The 25,828-nt window shown below is 44.5% G+C and overlaps 1 protein-coding gene and 1 long non-coding RNA gene across 2 annotated transcripts; one reads left to right on the top strand and one right to left on the bottom strand.

The window, feature by feature from the left end:
• Positions 1-75: 75 nt before the first annotated feature.
• On the bottom strand, positions 76-12,438 carry LOC308531519 (N-formyl peptide receptor 2-like). Its single transcript, XM_081108464.1, has 2 exons — positions 12,394-12,438; positions 76-2,935 (listed from the first exon to the last, which is right to left on the bottom strand). Exon 2 carries the CDS (start codon positions 2,923-2,925, stop codon positions 1,921-1,923), a length of 1,005 nt encoding a protein of 334 aa, XP_080964590.1. The 5' UTR covers positions 2,926-2,935; positions 12,394-12,438; the 3' UTR covers positions 76-1,920.
• Positions 12,439-19,487: 7,049 nt separating this feature from the next.
• LOC308531296 lies at positions 19,488-24,101 on the top strand. The gene is made up of 5 exons (XR_013996915.1): positions 19,488-19,567; positions 19,643-19,867; positions 20,356-20,524; positions 23,044-23,518; positions 23,774-24,101. It is a non-coding gene; the product is annotated as an uncharacterized lncRNA (long non-coding RNA).
• Positions 24,102-25,828: the final 1,727 nt, after the last annotated feature.

Raw genomic sequence — 25,828 nt, 5'->3', positions numbered from 1 at the left:
TCATTTAGGAAATTGCAAGTGTTTAGATGCTGTTGTAAGCACCAGGGACTAAGACCAAATATTTTTTTTGCATTTGAATATTTATTTTGAGTTCGCCTTTGCCTGTGCATAAGGATGTTATGTTACACATTAGATGACAACGTGTGAGTGATTAGTTGCGGAAACCAAGAAGAAAGGCTGAGAACTACTGCAGATTGATTTATTTCAAAGCAAAGACATCAGTCAACAGTTAGCCAGAGTACTTTATTTGAAACAGAAAATAAAAATCTGAGGTGTTCTTAAAAAGATAAACCACTTGAGGATTTGTACAAATTTTGGGAATGGCAGTGAGAGTTCAGTAAAAGGGCCTCATTCATGATGAATTCAGAGTTCATTTAATTAGACATTAAAGGTCGCAGTTGATACCTGGACGATGCTATTATTTTTGAGTCATTAATTATGCAACTCCTTCTTGGGTGTCTATCACATGTCAGGCGCTATTTTACACATACGGTTTTGGGGTTCATTCATGAACAATAAAGGCAAAACCCTGCCCTCAGATAGATTACATTCTTATTAGGTAAAGATACCCCTACCAAGTACTGTAACACAGTTTTCATACTGTTTCATACCAATAGATTTGACCATTTGGAAAATATGGCTAAATTCCTTGAACATCACAGATTACCAAAACAGACAGAAGAGGAAATAGAAGATCTGAATAGTCTGAAAGGAATTGAGTCTGTTAAGAAGTCGTCTCAAAGAGAAAGCCCAAGACTCAACTTGCTTCACTGGTGAATTTCTCTAAATGTTAATAAAAAATATAACACCAGACAATAGTATTGGAGGAATCACTTCCCAGCTTTTTCTTTTGATGTAAAACCTGACATAGACATAAGAGGAAAGTAAAAGACCAGACCCATCTTTACATAATCATAAATGCAGAAATTCCAAACCCATCTAGTGAGATTAATTAGAAATATACAAAATGTATCATGACCTACTGTGGTTATTCTATGAATACAAAGGTAGTTTAACATTCAAATAGAAATATACTTTGTGATGGTGTAAATAAAATGATAAAAATAATATGATCATCTTAATAGCTGCTGAATATGCATTTGATATAGTCTGGCACTTATTCATGATTTAAAAAAGAAGCAAACCATTAGTAAAGTAGGAATAAGAAACTTGTTTTCAGATTAAAAAACAGATAAAAGCAAATCTACAGGAAACATCTTTCTTCATGATAAAATGCTAAAGTTTTTCCCTTAATATACTCTCTCATCTAAGCTTTACAGATTCCCCATCCATCTTCCTCTTCCTATCCCTGTATTATTTCCCATGATCACCTACCCCCAGGGTATAACCAAAAATAAAAGCAATATACCCCGATGTCCATTTCTTCCCCCAAATCAGGGGTCACCAAAGTATTTTTCATGATGAGTGGTTCAGTGTGGAGAAGAAGCTATTCACTGATGTGATCGCTGCCAGAAGGTCTAGCTAGATCCAGCTAGATTCTGGCCACAGCAGAGATCGCTTTCTAGAAAGTACCTAGAGACAGTCCACCCCCTCCCAAAGTCCCTGGCATGCTGGTTCCTCGAACAGCTCCTCACTGTGTTTTGGGCAAGTATATAAGGCATTTTCTTCTTATCTGAGGTGGGTCATTCTCCAGTACCTTCATCCATCTTCCTTGTCCTATAAACTCCTTATCACCTGCCCTGTGGCAGGGAGGACATCCGTGTCATCTTGTTACCTCCCAAGCTGAGCCTTGTATGTATGTTCCCTTAAGAAACTCTGAGTGTAATAATGGGGCCCTCAGTCTCTTTCTACAGTCTCCTGGCCAGGGAAATTTTACCTAACGCTCAGTATGACCTAAGGTAAGGCTGGAAGAGGTAGCAGGACAGGAGCAGGCAAAGCTCATAAATGATCCCAGGGCCCTCACATCTCCTGTAATTCGGCCTCTGTAGGAGGTGAAGCTGATTTGGTGATTGTGTCACTGGTTGGGGCTGAGTCCTCAGTCAGGGCCCTCTCCAGACTGGCAGGCAGGGAGTGGATCAGTTTCTTTCGGAAGTCTCTCCCCAGGAAGACGTAGAGCACAGGGTTGAGGCAGCTGTTGAAAAAGGCCAGGATGCCTGTTAGAGATGCCAGGAGAAGAATGATGTTGTACTTGTCTTCAGATACTGCTGTGACACAGACTGTGGCCAGAAGAAGGCACAGTTGGAAGGGGAAACAGCAAATGAAAAAGGAAGCTCCGACAACAGTGAGGACCCGTAAGGGATGGCGGGACTTCATCATGCTCTTGTTTCGGATTTTGGCTGCAATGAGCCCATAGCAGATGGCGATGATGGACATCGGTAGAGTGAAGCCAATGACAAACCGGTTGATCCCTATGATTGCTAATGAGGTAACGGTCCTCTGCAACTTCTCTTCTTCAGTGATGTTACCCCAGAAGTTAGTGTTGAAACCACAGTGTGTGTCCCCGTTCTTTTCCGTTTCTGTAGTAAAGAAGATGAGAACTGGCAAGTTAAGGAGTAGAGCCAGAATCCAGGGTACAATGATCACTTTTTTAGCCAGACTTAGAGTGCGGTGGTTCTGGGCCCAGACCGGATGCAGGACACAGATACAGCGGTCCAGAGCAATGAAAGCAATGAGGAAGACACTTCCATACAGGTTTGTGTCTCCCATAATGTTAAATAACTTGCATAGGAACCAGCCATAAGGCCATTGTCCTCTCATGGTATTTACAACCATGAAGAATGGCAGAGTGGCGCTGAAGAAGAAGTCGGCTAAGGCCAGGTTCAGGTAGCACAAGGTGGTGACTGTGAGTGCCATCCGGAATCCAGCCACCCAGATCACAAGCCCATTTCCCACGATGCCGAGGACACTGATGATCCCATGCATCACCAAGAAGAAGATCTGCAGAGCAGTGTAGCCAGTTTCCATCCTGCCACACCTGAAACATTTCAACAGTGAGAATTTGTCAGCTGTGCACCATCTTACAGCATTTCTGTTCAGGCCAACAACTTCCACTAGAGCTTCCTCTCCAAACCCACTCTCCTGAACCTTGTGGCTAGTAACTAAAATTTGACAGACTTAGCTGGTCCTTTGGGAAAGGGCAGTTCTCCAAATTCCCATAATTATTAACATACATTCCACCTATTAGGCTGATCACTTAACTAAGAGTTTCACAAGGCTCCTGTCCATCAGCAGAATTCTCAACTGAGTGTGTATAAACAACATAAAATCGATGGGAGGCATCTTGGGCACAGTGAGAAAGCACTACACTCAGAGTGAGTATGGTCACAACTCTTCTACCCATGACTCAACGCATAGATGCTGCAACCTCTTCCAGCCCCAGGTTCTCACAGACTCCCAGCTCCTGTTCCTCCCCTGAGAGAATCCTTGACCTATTGATGGATTAGTCTTTAAAGTTGTAGGGTGTGGTTTTGAGTTTAAGGCTGAATGCCCTTTTGAACAGTTACTGGTCATATATTGTAACATGACATTCTGAGGAGTCTGTGCTGGAAGAGGTTAGTGAATTTGGCCTCTCTGTTTTCCATTGTCCCCGTTTACCATGGAGCTCTTCTCTGTCTGATATACAAGGAATTTTCACCCTTGGTATAGCTTTAGAATCTGTGGCACAGAAAATATGAGAGTAATAGGTTTAGTTAATATTTGTGGGGTTGTTATTAGAAACCATGCATTCTATTAAATGGCATTGTTATATATATATGTATATATATGTGTGTGTGCATATATATATATCCAGTTGACTTATGACTTACACACAACTCTATTATGGTTATTATATCTAGTTTTCATAAGAATAAATTAATATTCAGAGCAATTGTGAGACCTCGAAGGTCAGTTAGGTAGTAAGTGGTAGAGGTACGACTTCAATCCAGCTTGATCTGACTTCTAGTCCTTCCTCTACTACACCACTGTAACATTCATTGCTGGATTCCTACCCAATATCCATTTCTTCATTTTTTTCTTTAAACATTTTTTTAATCCTCACCCAAGTATATATTTCTAAAATATGTTTTTATTGATTTGAGAGAGAGGGGAAGGGAGAAGGAGAGAGAGAAACATTATCTATCGGCTGTCTCCTGCACGTCCCCTACTTGGGATCAAGCCTGTAATTCAGGCATGTGCCCGGACTGGGAATCTCACCAGTGACATCTTGGTGCATGGGATGACACTAAACCAACTGAGCCTCACGGTTGGGCTCCCACATTCTTCTCTGCTGACCATACCTCAATTATATGTAGTTTCTCACTCTTCAGGGAAGATGTTCCTCTCCATCTTTGGAGGCAAACCCTGATAGTCTCACTGGTAGCCAGAATTTGCTTTACTTTGCAAAGGAGTATTTTAGCAGTGGAACATGACCAAATCCTGTACGATAACACGAGGGGAAGATATCTTGGGGAGCTTTTGGCATACATTTGCTTGCTCTTAGGAATGGGAATCCACAAAAAATATAGTAGTATTTGCCTCTGGACCAGGACACATCTGTAACTGTTGCCTCCAGATTCAACCCAATATCTGTGTGACTTGTCTACTCCACCTATCCAGGTTCCTCATTCTGTGGTCTGTGAGCTTTATCAGAAACATCCAGGGTGGCTGTAGAAATGCACACTCATGAACTGAACCTCTAATCTCATTGCATAACACCTAGAGCAGCGGTTCTCAACCTGTAGGTCGAGACCCATTTGGGGGTTGAACAACCCTTTCACAGGGGTCGCCTAGGACCATCCTGCATATCAGATATTTACATTACAATTCATAACAGTAGCAAAATTACAGTTATGAAGTAGCAACGAAAATAATTTTATGGTTGGGGGTCACAACATGAGGAACTGTATTTAAAGGGCCAGAAGGTTGAGAACCACTGATCTAGAGCCATTTTGTATGGCCTGAAAAATTGAGAATCATCTTAGCTTAGGCTAATTTGCCTCCTGCAGAGACATACCAATTTTTGAGCACCGATGTATATTTAGTACTTGTAATAATATTGCATGTCCAGCCAGCATGGCTCACCACTGGTTGGTTGTCAACCTACAAACCAGTAGGTTGATTTTTGATTCCAGGTCAGGGCACATGCCCGAGTTGTGGGCTCGATCCCCAGTGGGGGGCGTGCGAGAGCAGCTGATCAATGATTCTCTCTCTCCATTCCTCTCTGAAATAAATTTTAAAAAAATATAAAAAATATTCAAGGGAGAACCAAGATGGCGGCATAGGTAAACACCAGAGATTACTGCCTTGCACAACCAGTTCAAAAATACAACTAAAAGACGGAACGGACATCACCCAGAACCACAGGAAGGCTGGCTGAGGGGAATTTCTACAACTAGAAGGAAAGAAAAGCATACCAAGACTCAGAGGAGGCGCAGTGCGGAAAACACAAAGGTGTGGAGGTGAGCGAAGCGGGCTGGCGGCTGAGGACGTGGTTGTCTGTTTCAATCGGGAGGGTGTCTCAGGCTCTGGGGTCCAGTTCCAGGCAAGTCTCTAGGGACCCAGACTCAAACGGGAGAAGCGGGACTGTCTGGCATCGGTCGGAACTCAAGGGCAGCTTTCTCTCCGAGGTACTTGCAGCGGTTGCTGGGACTCTGAGAGGCAGAGCCCCTGGGGACGGGACTGAGAGCAGCCATAACTGCTTGCTCAGCCTGCCCTGTTGATCCCGTGGGACCCGCCCTGCCCAAGCCCTGCACAGAGGCATTTGCCAGATAGCCTCAGGCAAAGGCTAGATTAGCATCTCCCCAGAGGACAGAAGTTCTCCCACTGCAGACACAGCTGATTCTCACAGCCAGTTGGCCTGGAGGTCAAATACCCCCCAGTATTACCTACAACAATCGAAGGCTTAACTACAACAAGACTGCGCACAAAGACCACTAGGGGGTGCACCAAGAAAGCGTAAGAAATGCGGAGACAAAGAAACAGGACAGAAATGTCAGAAATGGAGGATATAGAGTTCAGAACCACACTTTTAAGGTCTTTCAATAATTTTCTAGAAACTGCCGATAAACTTAATGAGATCTACAAGAAATCTAATGAGACCCTTGATGTTGTGATAAAGAACCAACTAGAAATTAAGCATACACTGACTGAAATAAAGAATATTTTACAGACTCCCAACAGCAGACCAGAGGAGCGCAAGAATCAAGTCAAAGATTTGAAATGCGAAGAAGCAAAAAACACCCAACCGGAAAAGCAAAATGAAAAAAGTATCCGAAAGGAGCCTCTGGGACAGCTCCAAGCATACTAACATCAGAATTATAGGGGTGTCAGAAGATGAGAGAGAGCAAGATATTGAAAACCTATTTGAAGAAATAATGACAGAAAACTTCCCCTACCTAGTGAAAGAAATAGACTTACAAGTCCAGGAAGCGCAGAGAACCCCAAACAAAAGGAATCCAAAGAGGACCACACCAAGACACATCATCATTAAAATGCCAAGAGCAAAAGACAAAGAGAGAATCTTAAAAGCTGCAAGAGAAAGAAACTCAGTTACCTACAATGGAATACCCATATAACTGTCAGCTGATTTCTCAACAGAAACTTTGCAGGCCAGAAGGGAGTGGCAAGAAATATTCAGAGTGATGAATACCAAGAACCTACAACCAAGATTACTTTATCCAGCAAAGCTATCATTCAGAACTGAAGGTCAGATAAAGAGCTTCACAGATAAGGAAAAGCTAACGGAGTTCATCACCACCAAACCAGTATTATATGAAATGCTGAAAGGTATCCTTTAAGAAGAGGAAGAAGAAGAAAAAGGTAAAGATACAAATTATGAACAACAAATATACATCTATCAACAAGTGAATCTAAGAATCAAGTGAATAAGTAATCTGATGAACGGAATGAACTGGTGATTATAATAGAATCAGGGACATAGAAAGGGAATGGACTGACAATTCTTGGGGGGGGGGGAAAGGGGTGTGGGAGATGCGGGAAGAGACTGGACAAAAATCGTGCACCTATGGATGAGGACAGTGGGTGGGGAGTGAGGGTGGAGGGTGGGGTGGGAACTGGGAGGAGGGGAGTTATGGGGGGAAAAAAGTAACAAATGTAATAATCTGAACACTAAAGTTTTAATTTAAAAAAAAATAAAAATAATATTCAAGACATCCATTATGATCCCTTTTTCACCAGGGGGAAATCATGGTCCAAGGGTTTCAGCAGCTGGTCACGATCATGAGCCCAGCTAGTCAGTGGAAACAGCAAGCTTTGAAAACCAGATTGAACTGATTCCAGAACCACTGCCTTTGCCACTGTAAATACTGTCTTTTAAAGGTTCCTCCCCCAATATTACCTGGAGATGACCATACCCTAGTATGACAATTTGCTTCATTTTCTTTTCCTTTTTTTTCGTTCTTCTTTTGTTCCTGTCTTCACTTAACACTTCTACCCAGTTGTCTATGGGATATTGCTTCACGTAGGGCAGGGTTTCTCAATCTTGGCAACATTGATATTTGGGTGTATAATTCTTTGTTTTGGGGGACTGTCCTATACATTGTAGAATGTTTATCCACCTCTCTGGTCTTCTTCTGCAAGAACCTCGTAGCAACCCCTTCTAGTTATGTGTCCAATGTCCCCAGGGGGTAAAATCACCTCTAGTTGAGAATCAGTATTATACTGTAGTGTTGGTCACTGGAGTTCTGTCAATCTGTATTCTAATCTCCTCTCTGACACCTTGCCCAATATGAGTGTTTAGTTAGTGATATCTCATCGAACTACAGTTTGCTCCTCTACAGAATAGGGTGATTTTCTGGTTAAACCAATTTTTAGGTGAGGATTGGATGAGGATAGACATAGAAATCTTTTAGGGTGAACCAAATGTCTATAACACATGGGGACTCTTGGTGCTCACCAGCCTCTGTCCTGTGTCCTAGAACACAATCCGGGACCATACTTTGTGAAAGCTCAAGTTCAGGTCAAGAACAAAGGTGATAATTATCGTATTAACTGCATATGAACATCTTGTATGTGCCAAGAGCTCCTCTTTTAACCCTCAGTAAAAGTCCTCTTATATGGCTCTTGAGGATTGCATGTGTGAATATGTGTAAAGCACTAGCATACTCTGTGACTTTAAAAATATGGAATCATGGTAGTTCTAACTAGTATAACCATTGTACAGATCAGGAAGTGAAGACTAAAACTGGTTATATTAATTTTGTGAAAACTCCCAGTTAGTAAGAGGTAGAGCCTGAATTTGAGCTCAGGATTCCACCAGAAATTTCCTCTTAACTTTCTCCCACCCCATACTTCCTCTCCAGGGTCAGTTCTCTCTACCCACCCAGTCGACACCCTACAAGGGCCTCAGAGGATATGATGAGCTCAACAATCTCTTAAATTATTGGTTTAAAAATGTTGATACAACAAGGAAGGATGATTGGGCAATGATGGTTAGGGAAAGGTTAATGCAGCAAAGTTGTGAAATTATGGGCCCACTCTCATTGCAGGGTCGGGGAGAGCCTGTGTTCCATGGATGGTGCTCAGATGGATTATGATGGCTGCTATTTGGTGAGTCATAAAAGGTGTCATTCACAGTACAGTTTATCAACTCCAATGACAACATCCTTGCTTTTGGATTAGTATCATCATACATTGGGCAGAGAAAGTGACCTGCCCAAGATCAGAATTGTTAAGAGGCACCACCGAATTTATGACCACAGATTTCACATGGAAACTCAGCAGTCCCTTGTTAGGTTCCTCTCTTTCTTCATCATGTTTGCATTTTCATGCTTTGAACTTCTGATTTCTCCTCAGACTTCTTAACCTCCTCCCTTTTCCTGCTCTCAGCTGATGCCCTTGACTAATATTTTATTGAGAAAAGAGTAATGTTTGTGAACTGTTTAGCCTTCTTGCAAGCAAACTCTCTAGTCTCTCTGTACCTCTTAGTGAGTGAATCAAGAGGTCTTGTTCATTCCCCCTTGATGTTTGCTCTGGATCCCTCTCTCTGTCCCAGCTTCCCAAGAATTTCCCATCTGGAGTATCACTTATCTGCCAAAACTTCTCCAAGATATTCTTTCTACTAGACCAATGGTCAGCAAACTCATTAGTCAACAGAGCCAAATATCAACAATACTTCTTCAAAATAGACTCACCCAGGCCGAAAGCCGACTTCTGTGCATGGGCCACGAAGTTTCAATCGCACTGTATGCATGCCCGCACGTGGTATTTTGTGGAAGAGCCACACTCAAGGGGCCAAAGAGCTGCATGTGGCTCGCTAGCCGCAGTTTGCTGACCACAGTACTAGACCATTCCATCAAACAAACATGATCCTAGCCCCTCCCTTCACAAAGAAACTGTCCTTGGCCTAAGTTCCTTTCCAGCTTCAGCCCTATTCTCTCAAGAAAATTCTCACAGTGAAGAGTATTCACAGCCAAATGCTAAAAGGCAGTGTCTCCACTTGTCACCTAAGCTTTTCTCCTAAACTCACTGCAAATTGACTTAGGTCCTGAGCACACCACGGACTGTGCTCCCCTTAAGGAGGCCTATGGTCTCCATGTCACCACCCCAGTGTGCCTTCTCGGGTCTTATCCTGATAGCTTAGTGACATGAGACCCATAAACCACTTCGTCCTTCTTAAAACACATTTTTTATGCCTTTAGATGGTAAGATGCACACACTTTGGTTGTTTTTATAGCTCCGTTGGCCACTTCAGCTCAGTGTTATTTACTTTCTTTGTCTCCTCTAATTTTTAAAAACATTTACTATTGAAAGTATTACGGATGTTCCCCCTTCTCCCCTCCTTCCCCCCTCCACCTGGTTCCCGCCCCACCCCAGGCCTTTACCACCCTATTGTCTGTGTCCATACATAGTGCATATAGGCATGTAAGGTCTTTGATTAATCTCTCCCAGGCCCCTCTCCTTTCTTCCCTTTGAGGTTTGTCAGTCTGTTCCATGTTTCCATGTCTCTGGTTCTAATTATTCATTTTCTTTTATTCATTGGATTTCTTGTTCATTTATTTTGATTTTTAGATTCAATGGTTGAGATATGCATTTATTGACATTTTATTGTTCTTTTTTATATTTTTTATTTCAAATAGAGGAAGGGGGGAGAGAGAGAGAGAGAAACATCCATGTGAGAGAGACACATGGATTAGTTGCCTCCCACACTCGCCCCTACCAGGGCTGGTGAACCTGCAACAGAGGTACCCTTGACCGGGAATCAAACCCATGACCCTTTGGTCCACAGGCCTATGCTCTAACCAGTGAGACAAACTGGCCAAGGCTGAGTTGTAAATTTTGATGTGGCTGTGAGAGGAGGCGAGCACCACTTTCACCTATGCTGCCACCTTGACAGAAGCCTCTTCCTCCTCTAAATTTACCTCTAAATGTTGTGGTGTTCCTGCCTCCTCTGTTCTCTACTTGTTCCATAGGCGATGTCATCCGGTCTCATAGCTTTTAACATTATACTCATAACTTCTGATCTATGTAATCAGCCTTGGCTTCTCTGCAGAGTTCTCGCCTGATATGTAACCATCTGACACTTGACATCTCCCTATGGCAGCGGTTCTCAACCTGTGGGTCGCGGCCCCTTTGGTGGTTGAACGACCCTTTCACAGGGGTCGTCTAAGGCCATCCTGCATATCAGATATTTACATGACGATTCATAACAGTAGCAACATTACAGTTATGAAGTAGCAACGAAAATAATTTTATGGTTGGGTCACAACATGAGGAACTGTATTTAAAGGGCCAGAAAGTTGAGAACCACTGCCCTATGGAAATCCCATAAGCACCCCAAACATAACATTGCCTAAACCCAACTCTTAGTTCTTCCGTCCTCTCATATCTGTTACCCAATATTCTGTGTCTATTTGGAAACAAAACATTCAGTTGTTGAATTTCCAAATGTAATACTTAATTCTTGATTTCCTTTTTCCTGACCATCCAATCCAAGTCAATCAATTCTATTTACAAAGCAACTGAGTTGACAGCTGGAATCTTTTTTTTTTTTAAATATATTTTATTGATTTTTTACAGAGCGGAAGGGAGAGAGATAGAGAGTTAGAAACATCGATGAGAGAGAAACATTGATCAGCTGCCTCCTGCACATCCCCCACTGGGGAAGTGCCCACAACCCAGGTACATGCCCTTGACCGGAATTGAACCCGGGACCTTTCAGTCCGCAGGCCGACGCTCTATCCACTGAGCCAAACCGGTTTCGCCTGGAATCATTTTTATTACCATTACTCTTGTCCCTGGTCCTTGTCTGACTGTTTATTCGCACTAGCTCTTTCTTACCACTGATGCTGCACCCCCACCCCGACACCAACCCATTCTCCAGACATAAGCCAAATGACCTTTTATAAACACAAATCATACCATGACATTATTTTGCTCAACACCCTCCAATGGCTTCCAAATTAACTCAAGCTCACCAAGCACTCGTGGATCTGCTCTGGGTAACCCTCAGACCTCACACATCTGCAGTCCTCTCTCCCCTGCTGTCCTCTCACACTGTGATGGATCCACACTGAATTCCTTTGATTTCTTGAACATACCAACCTCATTGCCATCTCAGGGCTTTTGTACCCCCTGTTCCTTCTGCCTACTATGCTCTTTCTTTCAAGTTTCCCACATATGGCTCTTTCTGAATATTCTTAGCTTAGATAATATATTCTCAGAGAGGTCCTTGCTGACTCACAATGTAAAGCAGCTACCCCAGGTACAGTCTGTCTCACTAGGTACTGTTCTTGTTTATTTGTCCATTTATTTATTTTTATTCTAAACACCCTCCACATTAGTACATATGTTGCAAAGATTACCAAGGTTTTTCAGTACTGTATTTCTACAGTCACTCTGTCCAATAAAAACATAAATGCAAGCCATAAATGCAAGCCACTTATGTGACTTGCATTTTTTTTAGAAAGTAAAAGAAATCAATTTTAGTAATATATTAATTAATTTCATTTTTTTACCTTTAAATTATTTTAATTGATTTTGAGAGGGAGAGAGAAAGTCATCGATCAGCTGCCTCCTGCATGCTGCCCACCGAGGACCAATCAGCAACTTGCGTATGTGCCCTACCCAGGAATCGAACCGGCAATTCCTCAGTGCATGGGATGACACCCAGCCACCTGGGCCACACTGGTAGGGCTACATTAATTAATCTTAATAGTATTTTTATTTAACCCAACATTTCAAAAAATATGATTTGAACATGTAACTAATATAGGAATTACCACTAAGATATTTTGTATCATTTTTGTACTAAGTCTAGCGTATACAAAATTCATATTTGACTACAACACCTCTCAGGTCAGACTAGGAAGAACTCAATAATCATATGTGGCAAGTGTATTCTTATTGGACAGTCCAGCTCTAGAGCTCAGGAGGTATCTGCCACAGAGTAGATATTCAAATAATAATTTTTAAATTATCAGGCTTCCAACTTACCACCAGCTGAGACCCTGTTCCTGTGGCCAGTTCCTGTCTTCCTGTGGAGTCACTCAGGCAGGAGGGCTTCAGCACTTTATTGAAGGGGAAGGGGGAGGGACGATGGGGCTGGAATCAGTCAGGTGACAGAAACTCAGAGCTTTTTTCAGTTCCCATAAGTCACTCTTGATATAGCGTCAGCATGCTATCCTTAGAAACGTAATGTCTGAATGTTCCCCTCGCCTCCCACCTTCTGTGGGAGACAGGAGTTCAATCCTCTAAATATCAAAGAGCTGGGTGTCCTGGCCCTTTCTCTTTCAGAGATTCAAGGAAATGAACAAGTACTGAGGTGAGAAGAACTTGAGGCAAACAACAACAAAAACTAGAGTTGAAGGTTAAACAACAAATTGTTTCTCTACTCACATACCACTTCTGCCACCAAATGTGTAGGTTGGTTCTCCATTGAGAAATTCTCCAGTTCTCTGTGGACCTGAACTGGGTATCCCACAATTCAGGCTGACACTGTCTATCTGGAATTAGGGCCAGATCCCACAAGGTAATGGGCTCAATGCCAGAGGCTGCTCTCACTTGCGTTAACAATTGCAAATCCCAGGTTGCGAACTGTACTTCTAATTGAGCAGCTATAAGTCAGGTGTTGTCCTGACCCTCTCCTTTGGTTTGATAATTTGCTAGAATGGCTCATAGAAATCAGGAGGACAAACTACATGTCTGCCAGGTTATTATAAAGGGTACAACTCAAGAAAGCTAAATGGAAGAGATACACAGGGCAAGGTATGGGGGGAGTGTTTACAGAGACCTTCCATGTTCTTTCTGGGAACACAGGGGTCGCCTAAGAACATTGGAAAACACATACATAATTACATATTGTTTTTGTGATTAATCACTATGCTTTAATTATGTTCAATTTGTAACAATGAAAATATATCCTGCATATCAGATATTTACATTACGATTCATAACAGTAGCAAAATTACAGTGATGAAGTAGCAATGAAACTAATTTTATGGTTGGGGGTCACCACAACATGAGAAACTGTATTAAAGGGTCGCAGCATTAGGAAGGTTGAGAACCACTGCGCTAGGGCCTGTAAAATGTAAAATATTTACTATCTGGCTTTTTACAGAAAACATTTTGCTGATCTCTGGGTCAAATGACTCTACCAGTTGCAGAACTATTCAAAGGCAGATCTGGGTGTCCAGCCCGGAAATCTGGCTTCCCATCTCAGGCACCCTCATTTACTGAGACAGAGGCCATTTCAGACATCAGCTACCAGAGTAGCGAGGGATTTTTGCAGGACAGGCAAGAATTTGCCCCAGGTTAACCCCAATGTCATTTCCCCTTTGGCCTTAACTAGGTTAGGTAGTGGGGCCACTCCAAAATGGGAGTCCATTTGAAACATTTCTCCTTTTTTTTTTTTTTACCCTTGTCATGTTGCCTTTGTCCATTTTATCAAATTCTGGTTAATCAGGAGCTACTTGGTAGCAAGGAACAAAACAGAACCTTCTTATGTTTCAGTAAAAGGGCTTATGAGAAACATGCAGTTCCAGGAAGAACAGCCCGACTTTTGTTTCATTTTATTTTTTTACTTTTCAATTACATTTGACATTCAATATTATAGTACTTTCAGAGGGATAGCCCAGTGGTTAGACATGTATATAACTTATGAAGTGATCCCCCTGATAAGTCTAATACCTACCTGGCACCATCCATAGTTATTACAATATTATTGACTGTATTCTCCATGCTGTACTTTACACTCCCATGACCATGTCATAATTGCCAATTTGTACTTCTTACTCCCTTTACCTTTTTTACCCATACACCCAAACCGCCCCCCCCCCCGGCCCCTCTGAAGACCATCAGTTTGTTCTGTGTATCTATGAGTCTGTTTCTGTTTTGTTTGTTTACTTTGATTTTTTTAGATCCCACATATTAGTGAAATCATATGGTATTTGTCTTTGACTTATTTCACTTAGCATAATACCCTCTAGGCCAGTGATGGCGAACCTTTTGAGCTCAGCGTGTCAGCATTTTGAAAAACCCTAACTTAACTCTGGTGCCGTGTCACATATAGAAATTTTTTGATATTTGCAACCATAGTAAAACAAAGATTTATATTTTTGATATTTATTTTATATATTTAAATGCCATTTAACAAAGAAAAATCAACCAAAAAAATGAGTTCGCGCGTCACCTCTGATAGGCGTGTCATAGGTTCGCCATCACTGCTCTAGGTCAAGCATGTCAAACTTGCGACCCTCGGGCCGCATGCGGCCCACAACAAATACTTATTAATGATGATTCATTTATTTCAGCCCTTTGTATTCAGCATGTCTCAATTGCAATAAACCTACGTTTCTATGAAAATTGAAGCTTTTGTTTTTTTGCGGCCCACATAAACTTAAACTTTGTTTATTTGGCCTGTTAGCCTTTGAGTTTGGCATGCTTGCTCTAGGTCCATTCATATTGTCACAAATGGTAAGATTTTACTTTTTTATGGCCAAGTAATATTCAATTGAACATATTTATCACATCTTCTTTATCCAGTCATCTATTGATGGGCACTTAGGTTGCTTTCATGTCTTGGCTATTGTAAATAACAATGCAGTGAACATGGGGATGCAAACATATTTTCGAATTAGTGTTTTGGATTTCTTAGGTAAATACCCAGAAGTGCAATAGCTGGGTCATGGGTACTTTTATTTTTCAAATTTTGAGGAACCTCCATACTGTTTTTCATAGTGGTTGCACCAATTTGCATAGCCACTAACAGTGCATGAGGGTTCCCTTTTTTCCACATCCTCACCAATACTTGTTGTTTGTTGATTTATTGATGATGGCCGTTCTGATAGGTGTGAGATGGAATCTCATTGTGGTTTGTATTGGCATTTCTCTGATGACCGGTGAAATTGAGCATCTTTTTATATGTCTGTTCAGCCAGACTTATATAGATCCCTGGGAATCTGTCAGTTACTCTCTGTGGAGTCCCATGCCTCTTGTTTTTTTTCTCACTATCTAGTGTCCTCTGCCATACTGTTCATTTTAATTTGGCTTCCTTTTGACTCTTGATCACATCCACATTTTTTATCCTTCCTCCCTTGGCAGCCTTCTAAAATTTGTCTTTTATGTATGACCCCAAAGAAATTTGTGTAAAATGCAAATCTGAACATATCTCACTTCTGATTAAAAATCTTCAGTGATTCCCCATTTCATCTGCATATTTATGGCTGGGGATACTATTGTGTGAAGTCAGGAGTTATGGCCGCTATCTTGCTGCCATGAGGTGGCAATCTCCAGGAAGAAATCTACCACATTGAGGTTGACTAAAATAAACATGGTTCTTGATATTATTCAGACAGAACCTAACCTAGCACTACCCAGCTCCAAAATTCTTGTAAACTATGACTGTAGTCTTGGTTTAAGCCATTATTAGGTACTAGAGGCCCGATGCATGAAATCCGTGCAAGAGTAGGCCTTCCTTCCCCTGGCTGCTGGCACCAGCTTCCTCCTGGCACCTGGGACCCAGGCTTGCTTCCCTCTGGCCCGGCTTCATCCAGAATGATGTCCAGAAGGACATCCGGTCTAATTAGCATATTACCCTTTTATTATGATTGATAATTGTAAATTATAAATTAATTATAATTGAAAGCATTCTAATTGATACAAAGCCTTGGGAATAATATTTTTAGGATGACTGCCCTTACCTCTGTCTTTGTCTTCCTATAATTCCTTATATCACTCCTGATACCCTTGGATAATACTTGCAATTTTGGGATAACCTTCATCTCTTTGGGCTAGAAGCCTTCCAAGTGAATTTCGCAGGAACAGAGGATTATGGGACCAATCTTGGTTGTGGTCGATGGGTGGGGAGTGAGTGCTCTGTCTTGTCCAACTGTCTCAGCTTCTCTGCCTTTCGTCGGGAGCTGTCTCTGTTTCCGGTTCCTGTCTCTCTCGTTGTCATCTCTGCCTTTCATTGCTTAGCTCTTATTCTTCTCACCTTAGTATTTGCTCCTTTATTTACCCTGATCCATTGAGAGAGAAAGTTCCTGGACGCCCTGATCTTGCTATTGAGAGGGTTGAACTTCTGCATCCCACAGAAGATTGAGGTTGAGGAAAACAGTCAGGTACTTGAGTTTCTGAAAGGGCCCAGTCTACTGCCTAAATGCTGTTAAAACCAGTGCCATGTTGGTTTATTCTTGGTGTCCGGGGCCACTGAGAAGCACAGGGAGCCCTGGTTTCCCCTTGCCCCTCCCGGGTCCCTCTTGTGTATCTTCTGCTGATAGAGCCAGAGCCATTCTCTTCAGGAAACCAGAACTTAGAACTGTCCAGATCAAGGACCACAGTTTGAGGAGGGGCCGGGGAGCTCAACAAGCGCACACTCAGCAGAATAGCGGGGACACGGGACTCTTTGGAGGGAGTTCTAGAGAAATACAAGGTGAAGAAATGAATGCAACAAGCACACACAACTCTTTCAGGATGTGAGAGAGCCAAGGAATTGATTAGAAACTATGGAAGAATGTGGAGTTGAAGGATAAATTTTTTTAAAGATAAGAGGTCATATTGGGGTGCTAATGGGAAAGATAGAGTAGAACGAAATTTTTTTTAAAAAAAATATTTTATTGATATTTTACAGAGAGGAAGGGAGAGGGATAGAGAGTTAGAAACATTGATGAGAGAGAAACATCAATCAGCTGCTTCCTGCACACTCCCTACTGGGGATGTGCCCGCAACCAAGGTACATGCCCTTGACCGGAATCGAACCTGGGACCCTTCAGTATGCAGGCTGATGCTCTATCCACTGACCCAAACCGGCTAGGGCTAGAACGAAAATTTTGATGCTGCAGGAGAGAGGGGATAAGTGAAGGAGGGAGGTTCTTGAGAAAATGAGGGGGTGGGATTCAGAGAACAAGCAGAGCATGGGCCTTGGGTGGGGATACTGGCTTTCTGGCCATGGTGGTGGAAGCAGAGAACAGCGGGGCAGGAGCAGACAGCGGCGTGGATTTGGTGGGGTATGAGGCAAGGACATCGGCTCTGAGCGGGATGACAGAGGAGGTTCGGAGCTTGAAGAAGAAAGCAGAAGGGCCAGAATAATCATTATGATGGGGCCTGGGGAGTGAATATAATAGGGAAGAGGTGGCCTCCCAGGGCAGGGTTGTTGTGTGGGGCCCATCATCAGGACCCAGCTCTGCTGTCAGAATTGCACCCTTAAACCGTAGGCCAGTCACTTCCGCTCTCAAAGCCCATGTTTCTTCTTCTGTCATTCGCTGGGGGTGATGTTTAGCCAATTCCCAGCTTGTTGAGCTCAGAGGCAAGAAAGGTGAGGATTCCACAGAGTGAGTGCCCCCCTCCCCTCCCCGCCCCCAATAAAAGGAGCTCAGCAACGGGCAACCAGCGTGACTGGTCGGAGATCAGAGGTTTTCTCCCTCACCCTCTGGCGTTGGTGGAGTCCCAGTTGCACAGCTTTTCCTTTCCGGTGTGTCCCCTCCTACCATTGCAGAATCTTCCTTATTCATTGCGTCAACTGTTTCAAATGATTGCCTTAGAGATTTCTTGGTTTATAGTTGAAAAAAATCCTCACCCAAGGAAATGTGTGTTTTTTGTTTGTTTGTTTATATTTTTATTGATTTCAGAGAGGAAAGGGGGGGGGAGAGAGAGAGAGAGAGAGAGAGAGAGAGAGAGAGAGAGGAGAGAGACACATCACTGATGAGAGAGAATCATTGATTGGCTGCCTCCTGCATGCCCCACACTGGGGATCAGGCACACAACCTGGGCATGTGTCCTGACCGGGATAGATCTGTGACCTCCTAGTTCACAGGTCAACACTCAACCACTGAACCACGCCAGCTGGGAAAATGTGTGTGTGTTTTTAATTGATTTGAGAGAGAGCAAGAATGAGAGAGAGAGAGAGAGAGAGAGAGAGAGAGAGAGAGAGATCAGTTGCATCCTGTAAGCACTCTGACTTGGGATCGAACCCGAAACCTAGGTAGGTACCCTGACCAGGAATCGAACTTGCACCTTTTTAGTATACAGGATGATGCTCCATCCAACCGAGCCACCAGCCAAGGCATCTTAGAGATTCTTGAGGACAGACCCTCCTCAGAGCATCTCTGTGGTTGGATGGGGGTGGAAAAACATCTACGAATTATTTGCCAGGCTGTAGAGCATCAAAGTTCAAAAGAAATGTGAACCACGTGTGTAACTTTTAAAAAGGCACTTTGTAAACGTAAGAAGAAACAGATGAAGTTAATTTAAAAAAAATTTATTGATCTCAGAGAGGAAGGGAGAGGGAAAGAGAGTGATAGAAACATCAATGTGGCTGCCTCCTGCACGACCCCCTACTGGGGATCGAGCCCGCAACCCAGGCATGTGCCCTTGACCAGAATCAACCCCGGGACCTTTCAGTCTGCAGGCCAACGCTCTATCCACTGAGCCAAACCAGCTAAGGCCAGATGAAGTTAATTTTTATAAAATATTTTACTTCACCGTATGTTGCCAGATTATCATCATTTCAACATGTGGTCACTATAAAAATTATTAACAAGATACTTCCCATTATTTTTTTCATTCTAAGTCTTTGAAGTCTGATGTTTTGTTCTTACAGCCCACCTCTCATAGGTCTGCCATATTTCAAGCGCTCACAATACGCAGTGTGAGTGCCTATTATGCTAGCTCTACTGCAGAGGCGGCAGGGCAGGGCAGGGCAGGGCAGGACGAGACCTTTGCTGGTATCCGACAGTCTGAGCTTTGGGGTGACTTTAAGCAATTAACGTAAGTGCTGTAAGTCTCAGTTGCCTCACCCGCAGAATAATTACAAAAGCCTGACATGATTTCATACCTACTGTGTGTTAATCACCAGCCCTTGATTTATGGTATCAGCCTTCCATCCTTACAACAAACATTTGAGGACGCTGAGGCAAGGTTTGGAAGAGGAAATGAGCTCTTTTTAAAATCTGTTTTTACTGATATTAGAGAGAGAGGAAGGGAGAGAGAGAGAAACATGTATGTGAAAGAGAAACATCGATTGGTTGCCTCTCGGGGCCCGAACCCACAACCTGGGCATGTGCCCTGACTGGAAATCAAACCAGTAGCCTTTCAGTGCACAGGATGCTCAACCAACTGAGCCACACCGGCCAGGCCAGGGAGATGAGCTGTTGGCAGGAGCCTGGCATGTATTGTGAGTACGCAGTGTAACTAGATCTTACACCCATATTGGACTGTTGATTACTATGATGCTCTTCTTTAACCCCAGACGTCCTGAGCCCACCCAATGGATGGACAAGTGCTTCCCATCTGTCTGCTGAAGATAACCAGAGACAAGAGGGGGAAAGGGGCCTCCTGCTCTCACTTCCACTGGCACAGGAATCCACAAGACATAATAATACTCGAATCCACATGTCTGTTAGCACTCACTGATCCATTTTGCCCATCTTTGAAAACAAACCAAGTACGAAGCTGACCTCTCACTATGGCAGAGGTAAAGGGGTTTGCATGCCCCCGAGGAGAGAAGGGGGGCAGAATCTGGGACGGAGAAGTTGCATATCTTGTAGCCTTCAGGCAATGTTCTGATATCCATTCTCCTTCCTCTCCTCCTCCTCCTCCTCCTCCTCCTCCTCCTCCTCCTCCTCCTCTTCTTCCTCCTGCCCCCCCTCCTCCTCCTCCCCCCCCTCCTCCTCTTCCTCCTCCTCCTTTGCTGGATAAAAAGTGTGGTAAAATACACCACCTAGAATTTAGCATTTTAACCATGGTAAGTATATCATTGAGGTTGCCGTGCAGTCCTGACCACCTCCTCCAGAACTCATCACCCCAAACAGAAACCCTACCCATCACACAGTAACTCCCCAGGCCCCAGCCCCGGCAGCCACCCATCTGCTTTCTGTCTGTGAATTTGCTTCTGCTGGATATTTCATCTAAATGGAATCTACAGAGTGTGACCTTTTGTGTCTGGCTCCTTTTCCTTCGCAGGGTTCATCCGCGTTGTACCTGGTACCAGTCCTTCATTCCTTTTCCTGGCTGAAGAGCATCGCGTTGTACGGATAGACTGCACTTTGGTTCCCCGTTCACCCACTGGTGGGCATTGTAGTTGCTCACTTCCAGGCTGTTGTGGAGAACGCTGCTACGAACACCTCTCTGTGTAAGTTTTTGTTGGAGCGCCTGTTTGTTACACACCCTTTGCCCAATATTTTCTCTTAGAGGGCAGGAACCTTCTCTTCTTTAGCTAAGTATTGTGCCTGGCATGTGGCTTCCATGTTAGCAGTTGTGGGGGCACCTGTGATAGTGTGATTTTTAAAAAATTCTTTTTTAAAAAAGTATGTTTTTATTGATTTCAGAGAGAGGAAGGGAGAGGGGGAGAGAGAGATAGAAACATCAGTGATGAGAATCATTGATTGGCTGCCTCCTGCATGCCCCCCACTGAGGATTGAGCCCAAAACCCCGGCATGTGCCTTGATTGGGAATCGAACCGTGACCCCATGGTTCGTGGGTCAAAGCTCAACCACTGAGCCGCATTGGCCGGGTTGATAGTGTGATTTATAGTAAGGAATATGTATTTGATCTTTATCCAGCTTCCTGGCACAGAGCTCCTCAGTCCCTTGGAGTTGCCTATATTGAGAGCAATAAAGGTGTCTTTTGTTATATCCATTAGGTGACTTTCCCTCCCTTTTATTTATTTATGTATTTATTTTTAGCTGAATTTGTTGGAGTGATATTGGTTAATAAAATCATGTAGGTTTCAGCTATACAATTCTACAGTACATCATCTGTATATTGTGCTGTGTGTTCACCACTCCGAGTTGCGTCTCCCAATGAGGTGACTTTTGGGAAGCACCGAAGGGTGGGGACTGGTCACCAGAGGAGCCAGCCCTGAGATTAGAGGGTTGGAACCTTCAGCCCCGCGCCTGGATCTCCAGGGAGCAGTGAGGGGCTGGAGGCTGAGTTCAGTCACCAATGATTTAAGCAATCATGGCTCTGTAATGACGCCTCCGTGAAAAAGAAATAAATAATAAATAAATAACCAGATGAGGTTCAGAGAGCTTCCAGGCTGGGGAACCAGAATGCTTCCATGTGCCACTATGTCAGGCCCCCAAATCCATAGGGACAGACGCTCCTGTGTTTGAGGCAGGGGTCCTCAAACTACGGCCCGTGGGCCACATGCAAATACAAATATTGTATTTGTTCCCGTTTTGTTTTTTTACTTCAAAATAAGATATGTGCAGTGTGCATAGGAATTTGTTCATAGTTTTTTTTTAAACTATAGTCCGGCCCTCCAACGGTCTGAGGGACAGTGAACTGGCCCCCTGTTTAAAAAGTTTGAGGACCCCTGGCTTGAGGCCTCGCTCTAGGTATCTCTTCATCTGGCTGGTGGTTTGTACCCTTTCATATATCCTTTGTAATAAATGGCGATCTAGTGAGTAAAGGGCTTTCCTGAGTTTTGTGAGCCTCTCTAGCAAATGAATGGACCCCAAGGAGGGAGCGCTGGGAACCTGCAACCTATAGCTGGTGGTCAGAGGCACAGGTGACAGCCTGGCTTGTAGGACTGAGCCCTCCTACAAGGCTCTGATGCTATCACTGGGTAGTCTGTGTCAGAATTGAGTTCAGTGGTGGCACACCAGGCTGGTACCGAGGAATCGCTTGGTGTGAGGGAAAAACCCAGACATGAACATCGGGGTCACAGTTGGGCCATGGCACCTCCCAACAGCCCCCCTCATTCACTGCTCCCTTTATCATGGCAACCATGTATCCAGCCCAGAGTCCAAATCCCCCGTGGAGGAACTAGGTTATACATTTCCTTTCACTTGAACCCATTTAAATGTAAATAGCTGCATGTGGCTAGTGGCCAGGGGCTTGGCCAGGGTGGCTCTCGTGTGACCAAGGGCCTCCCTCTCCTCCCCCCACTCCCTCCACCACGCCGAGCTGATTAAGGCTGTTCTTTATCCAGTTTGCTTCCGAGTTCTGGCCACAGAGCCTGGCACAGGCCCCAGGACATATGAAGAACGGAGAACGGAGAAGCCTCACGCTCTCGCATTTGTTTTTGTCCCCGGGTTCGCTCTGCTTTTGACCCGTGTGTTTGTGAGGCAGCCAGTGGCATTTTCTGAAAACCTTTAAAACCTCAGAGAGACCTTTATGTCCTCTGCCCCAGAAGATCACAAATCAACTCCAGCATGAATGGTAGGAGCAAGGCAGTAAGAACCAGGGGGGACCCCAGGTCTACAGTCACCCCCCTTATTAGCAGGGGATACCTTCCAAGACCCCCAGTGGGTGCCTGAAACGCAGGATAGTCCTGAACCCCATATGTACTATGGTTTTTCCTGTGTATACATGCGTAGGATACAGGTTAATTTATAAATTCGGCACAGGGAGAGGTTAGCAAACTAATAACAAAGTGTAATTAAGTAAATAATTATAAATAATAATAATTAAGTAAAATAAGGGTTACCACTAAACACGCGCGGTTGTGCATGTCGTGACTGCGAGGGCTATGAAGCGACTAGCGGGCAGGCGATGTGAACCGCAGGGGTGCTGGCAGAGGGATGGTTCACGCGCTCGGTGGGACGGTGTGGGATGGCGTGAGATGCCATCAGGCTACTCAGGGCTGCGTGGAGTTAAGAACTTACCACTTGTTCATTTCTGGAATGTTCCATTTCTTATTTTCAGACCCCAGGTGACCGTGGGTAACTGGAACCACCGAAAGGGAACCTGTGGATGAGGGTGGAGGGCAGGGTATTCTCCCTCCTCTCCCCCCAGCTCTGCTGCTTGCGAAACCACTGACGCCTGAGAGGCGTTGCCTGAGAAGCGTTGCTTGGTCAGGACTCGAGGACATGACCCGCGAGGGGGAGAGCCGGGCCCGCAGCCCTGAGCTGACTGAGCCTGGGACCCAGGCTCCTGGCACCGGGGCGTCCTCCCTGAAGCTTCTGTCTTCTCACTTGTAAACGAGACTATGAGCACTCCCTCCTGCGGAGGAATTTCTGCTCAGTGACGAGAGACAGCGTAACAATCACACAGCCACATGCTCCTCTACAGGGAGGGCGCTGAGCCCATGATCAGAACCTGCTCGAATCTCATTGGCCCGATGTCCTGGGAAAGAAGCCGGCGCAATAGGGATGTGCGGTGCCATTCGTCTCCATGACAGGTGCAAACGGGTAACCTGTGCCGACGGAGTTAGAGCAGTGCCCATCGTGTGTGCGTGTGTGTGCGTGTGTGTGCATGTGTGTGTGTAGGGGGGTGTAGGTGGCTGGAAGGAGGCAGCTGGGGATGCCTGCTTTTTTTGTAAATTAATTTTAAAGATATTTTTATTGATTTCAGACAGGGAGGGAGAGGGAGAGAGAGATAGAAACATCAATGATGAGAATCATTGATCAGCTGCCTCCTGCACGCCCCACACTAGGGATGGAGCCTGCAACCCGGGCATGTGGCCTTGACCGGAATCGAACCCGGGATCCTTCAGTCTGCAGACCAACGCTCTACCCACTGAGCCAAACCAACCAGGGCCCTGCTTCTTGATCTGGGTGCTGGTTGCACAGGCGTGTTAACCTGGTGAACATTAGCCAATGGGACATTTATATGAGCAGTGTTCTGTGTGTACAGTATATCAGGCTTCAGTAAACATTTTTTTAACATTTTGTATGCACAGCTAATACTTTACTAGGTGTGAATTTCAAGCTCTAAAGTTATTAAAAACAAATACTATCAGCCAATAAAGTTAAATGGATTATAATACCGCTTCCATTTTTAGACTTCTTCTGTCCTGGTTTCTTCTTTGAGGCAGCTGCTTGGGGGGGGGGGGGGCGGTTAGTAACTGGGACAGGGTCTACTTTTTGGCTTGGAATCTTTATTTTTTTTAAATATATTTTTTTGAGCCCTAACTGGTTTGTCTCAGTGGATAGAGCGTCGGCCTGCGGACTGAGGGGTCCCAGGTTCGATTCGGTCAAGGGCATGTACCTTGGTTGCGGGCACATCCCCATTGGGGGCTGTGCAGGAGGCAGCTGATTAATGTTTCTCTCTCATTGATGTTTCTGACTCTCTATTCCTCTCCCTTCCTCTCTGTAAAAAATCAATAAAATATATTTAAAAATAAAATAAAATATATTTTATTGATTTTTTACAGAGAGGAAGGGAGAGGGATAGAGAGTTAGAAACATCGATCAGCTGCCTCCTGCACACCCTCCACCGGGTATGTGCCCGCAACCAAGGTACTTGCCCTTGACCAGAATCGAACCTGGGACCCTTGAGACCACAGGCCGACGCTCTATCCACTGAGCCACACCGGTCAGGGCGGCTTGGACTCTCTGATGCATCACTTTCTTTGGGGACCTGCTCTTCTGGAACAGGCTCGTGTTTCTCTTCCTTCCTTTTTCTTTCTCTTACACAGCAGTTCTCAACCTCGGCTGCACATTAGAATAACCCGGGAATCCTTTTAAAATCCCGATTTCTGGGCCTCATCCTCCGGAAATTTTGTTTCTATGTTACTCATGTTGTGGCCCCACCCCATCACAAAGAAACAGAATTTCCGGAGGATGAGGCCCAGAAATCAGGATTTTAAAAAGATTCCCAGGTGATTCTAATGTGCAGCCGAGGTTGAGAACCGAAGCTCTAACACCACGAGAAGTTTCACGCACGTTCATCGGAACAGGTACAAGGTGCTCAGCTCCTACAGCCAAGGATCAGATAGTGTAAAGCCCCGGGGCACACCCTCAGCCTCGGACTCATGAAGGCTCCCATTCTGGATTTCTTTTCATTCCTTCTCCTTTCTGCCGCCTTTGTATCTGTTTCGGTCGGAGTAAGCTTTTGTTCTCTCTTCTGTTTTGCAAGAACTTCATCATATAATGTTCCTTTCGTGAAGAGCCAGAAGGAGAGGAAAATTACTGTAATAACGACGGGAGGAATAAGAACAATAAAATCTGTTGGCTCATGAAACCCCATCGTGCTTTTGTTAACGTGACCCGATGAAGGCCTGCGCCGCGGGGGAAGGAGACCGGGCTGGATGCCGCGACAGCCGACCGCCAGCTCCGAGGTCTCGGTAAACATTTTACCCCGAGAGAAAAAGGAGGAAGGGGGGCGGAGAAAGAGGTATTTGCTTGACACGTGGTCTGAATCTCTCTTTTTATGTGTTCCATTTAACTTGAACCAAACGAAATCGCAGGTATTTGGCCGCTGGTGACCTGAGAAAATGGCAATTTCATACGGTTCAAACTCTGGGGCTTTCGTGTAAGTCACTTCGGGGGCGCTGAGCTCACTGAGTCAGGAGGTGGGAGTGGGGCTCCGTGATCTGCACTTTTAGCCAGTGCACCCGGGGCGGGGGAGCGGGAAGAGGGGGGCCGGGATGCTTCTGCGCCCGCAGACCCATTTGCAGGACTCGGGGATGATGCCTGGAGCAGAGGGTGGGGCCGGCTTCGGGGTGTGTGCTCTTGGGCCCCCTCTTCCCCTCCCTGAGCCCCAGTTT

Source organism: Myotis nattereri (genome assembly GCF_964212035.1).
Source record: "Myotis nattereri genome assembly, chromosome: 15".
NCBI classification, from domain to species: domain Eukaryota; kingdom Metazoa; phylum Chordata; class Mammalia; order Chiroptera; family Vespertilionidae; genus Myotis; species Myotis nattereri.
This window is presented reverse-complemented; position numbering and strand designations above follow the sequence as displayed.

What these genes read in the sequence shown, in the direction of transcription:
- LOC308531519 (XM_081108464.1), bottom strand. Translation starts at nt 2,925, where the DNA reads ATGGAAACTGGCTACACTGCTCTGCAGATCTTCTTCTTGGTGATGCAT.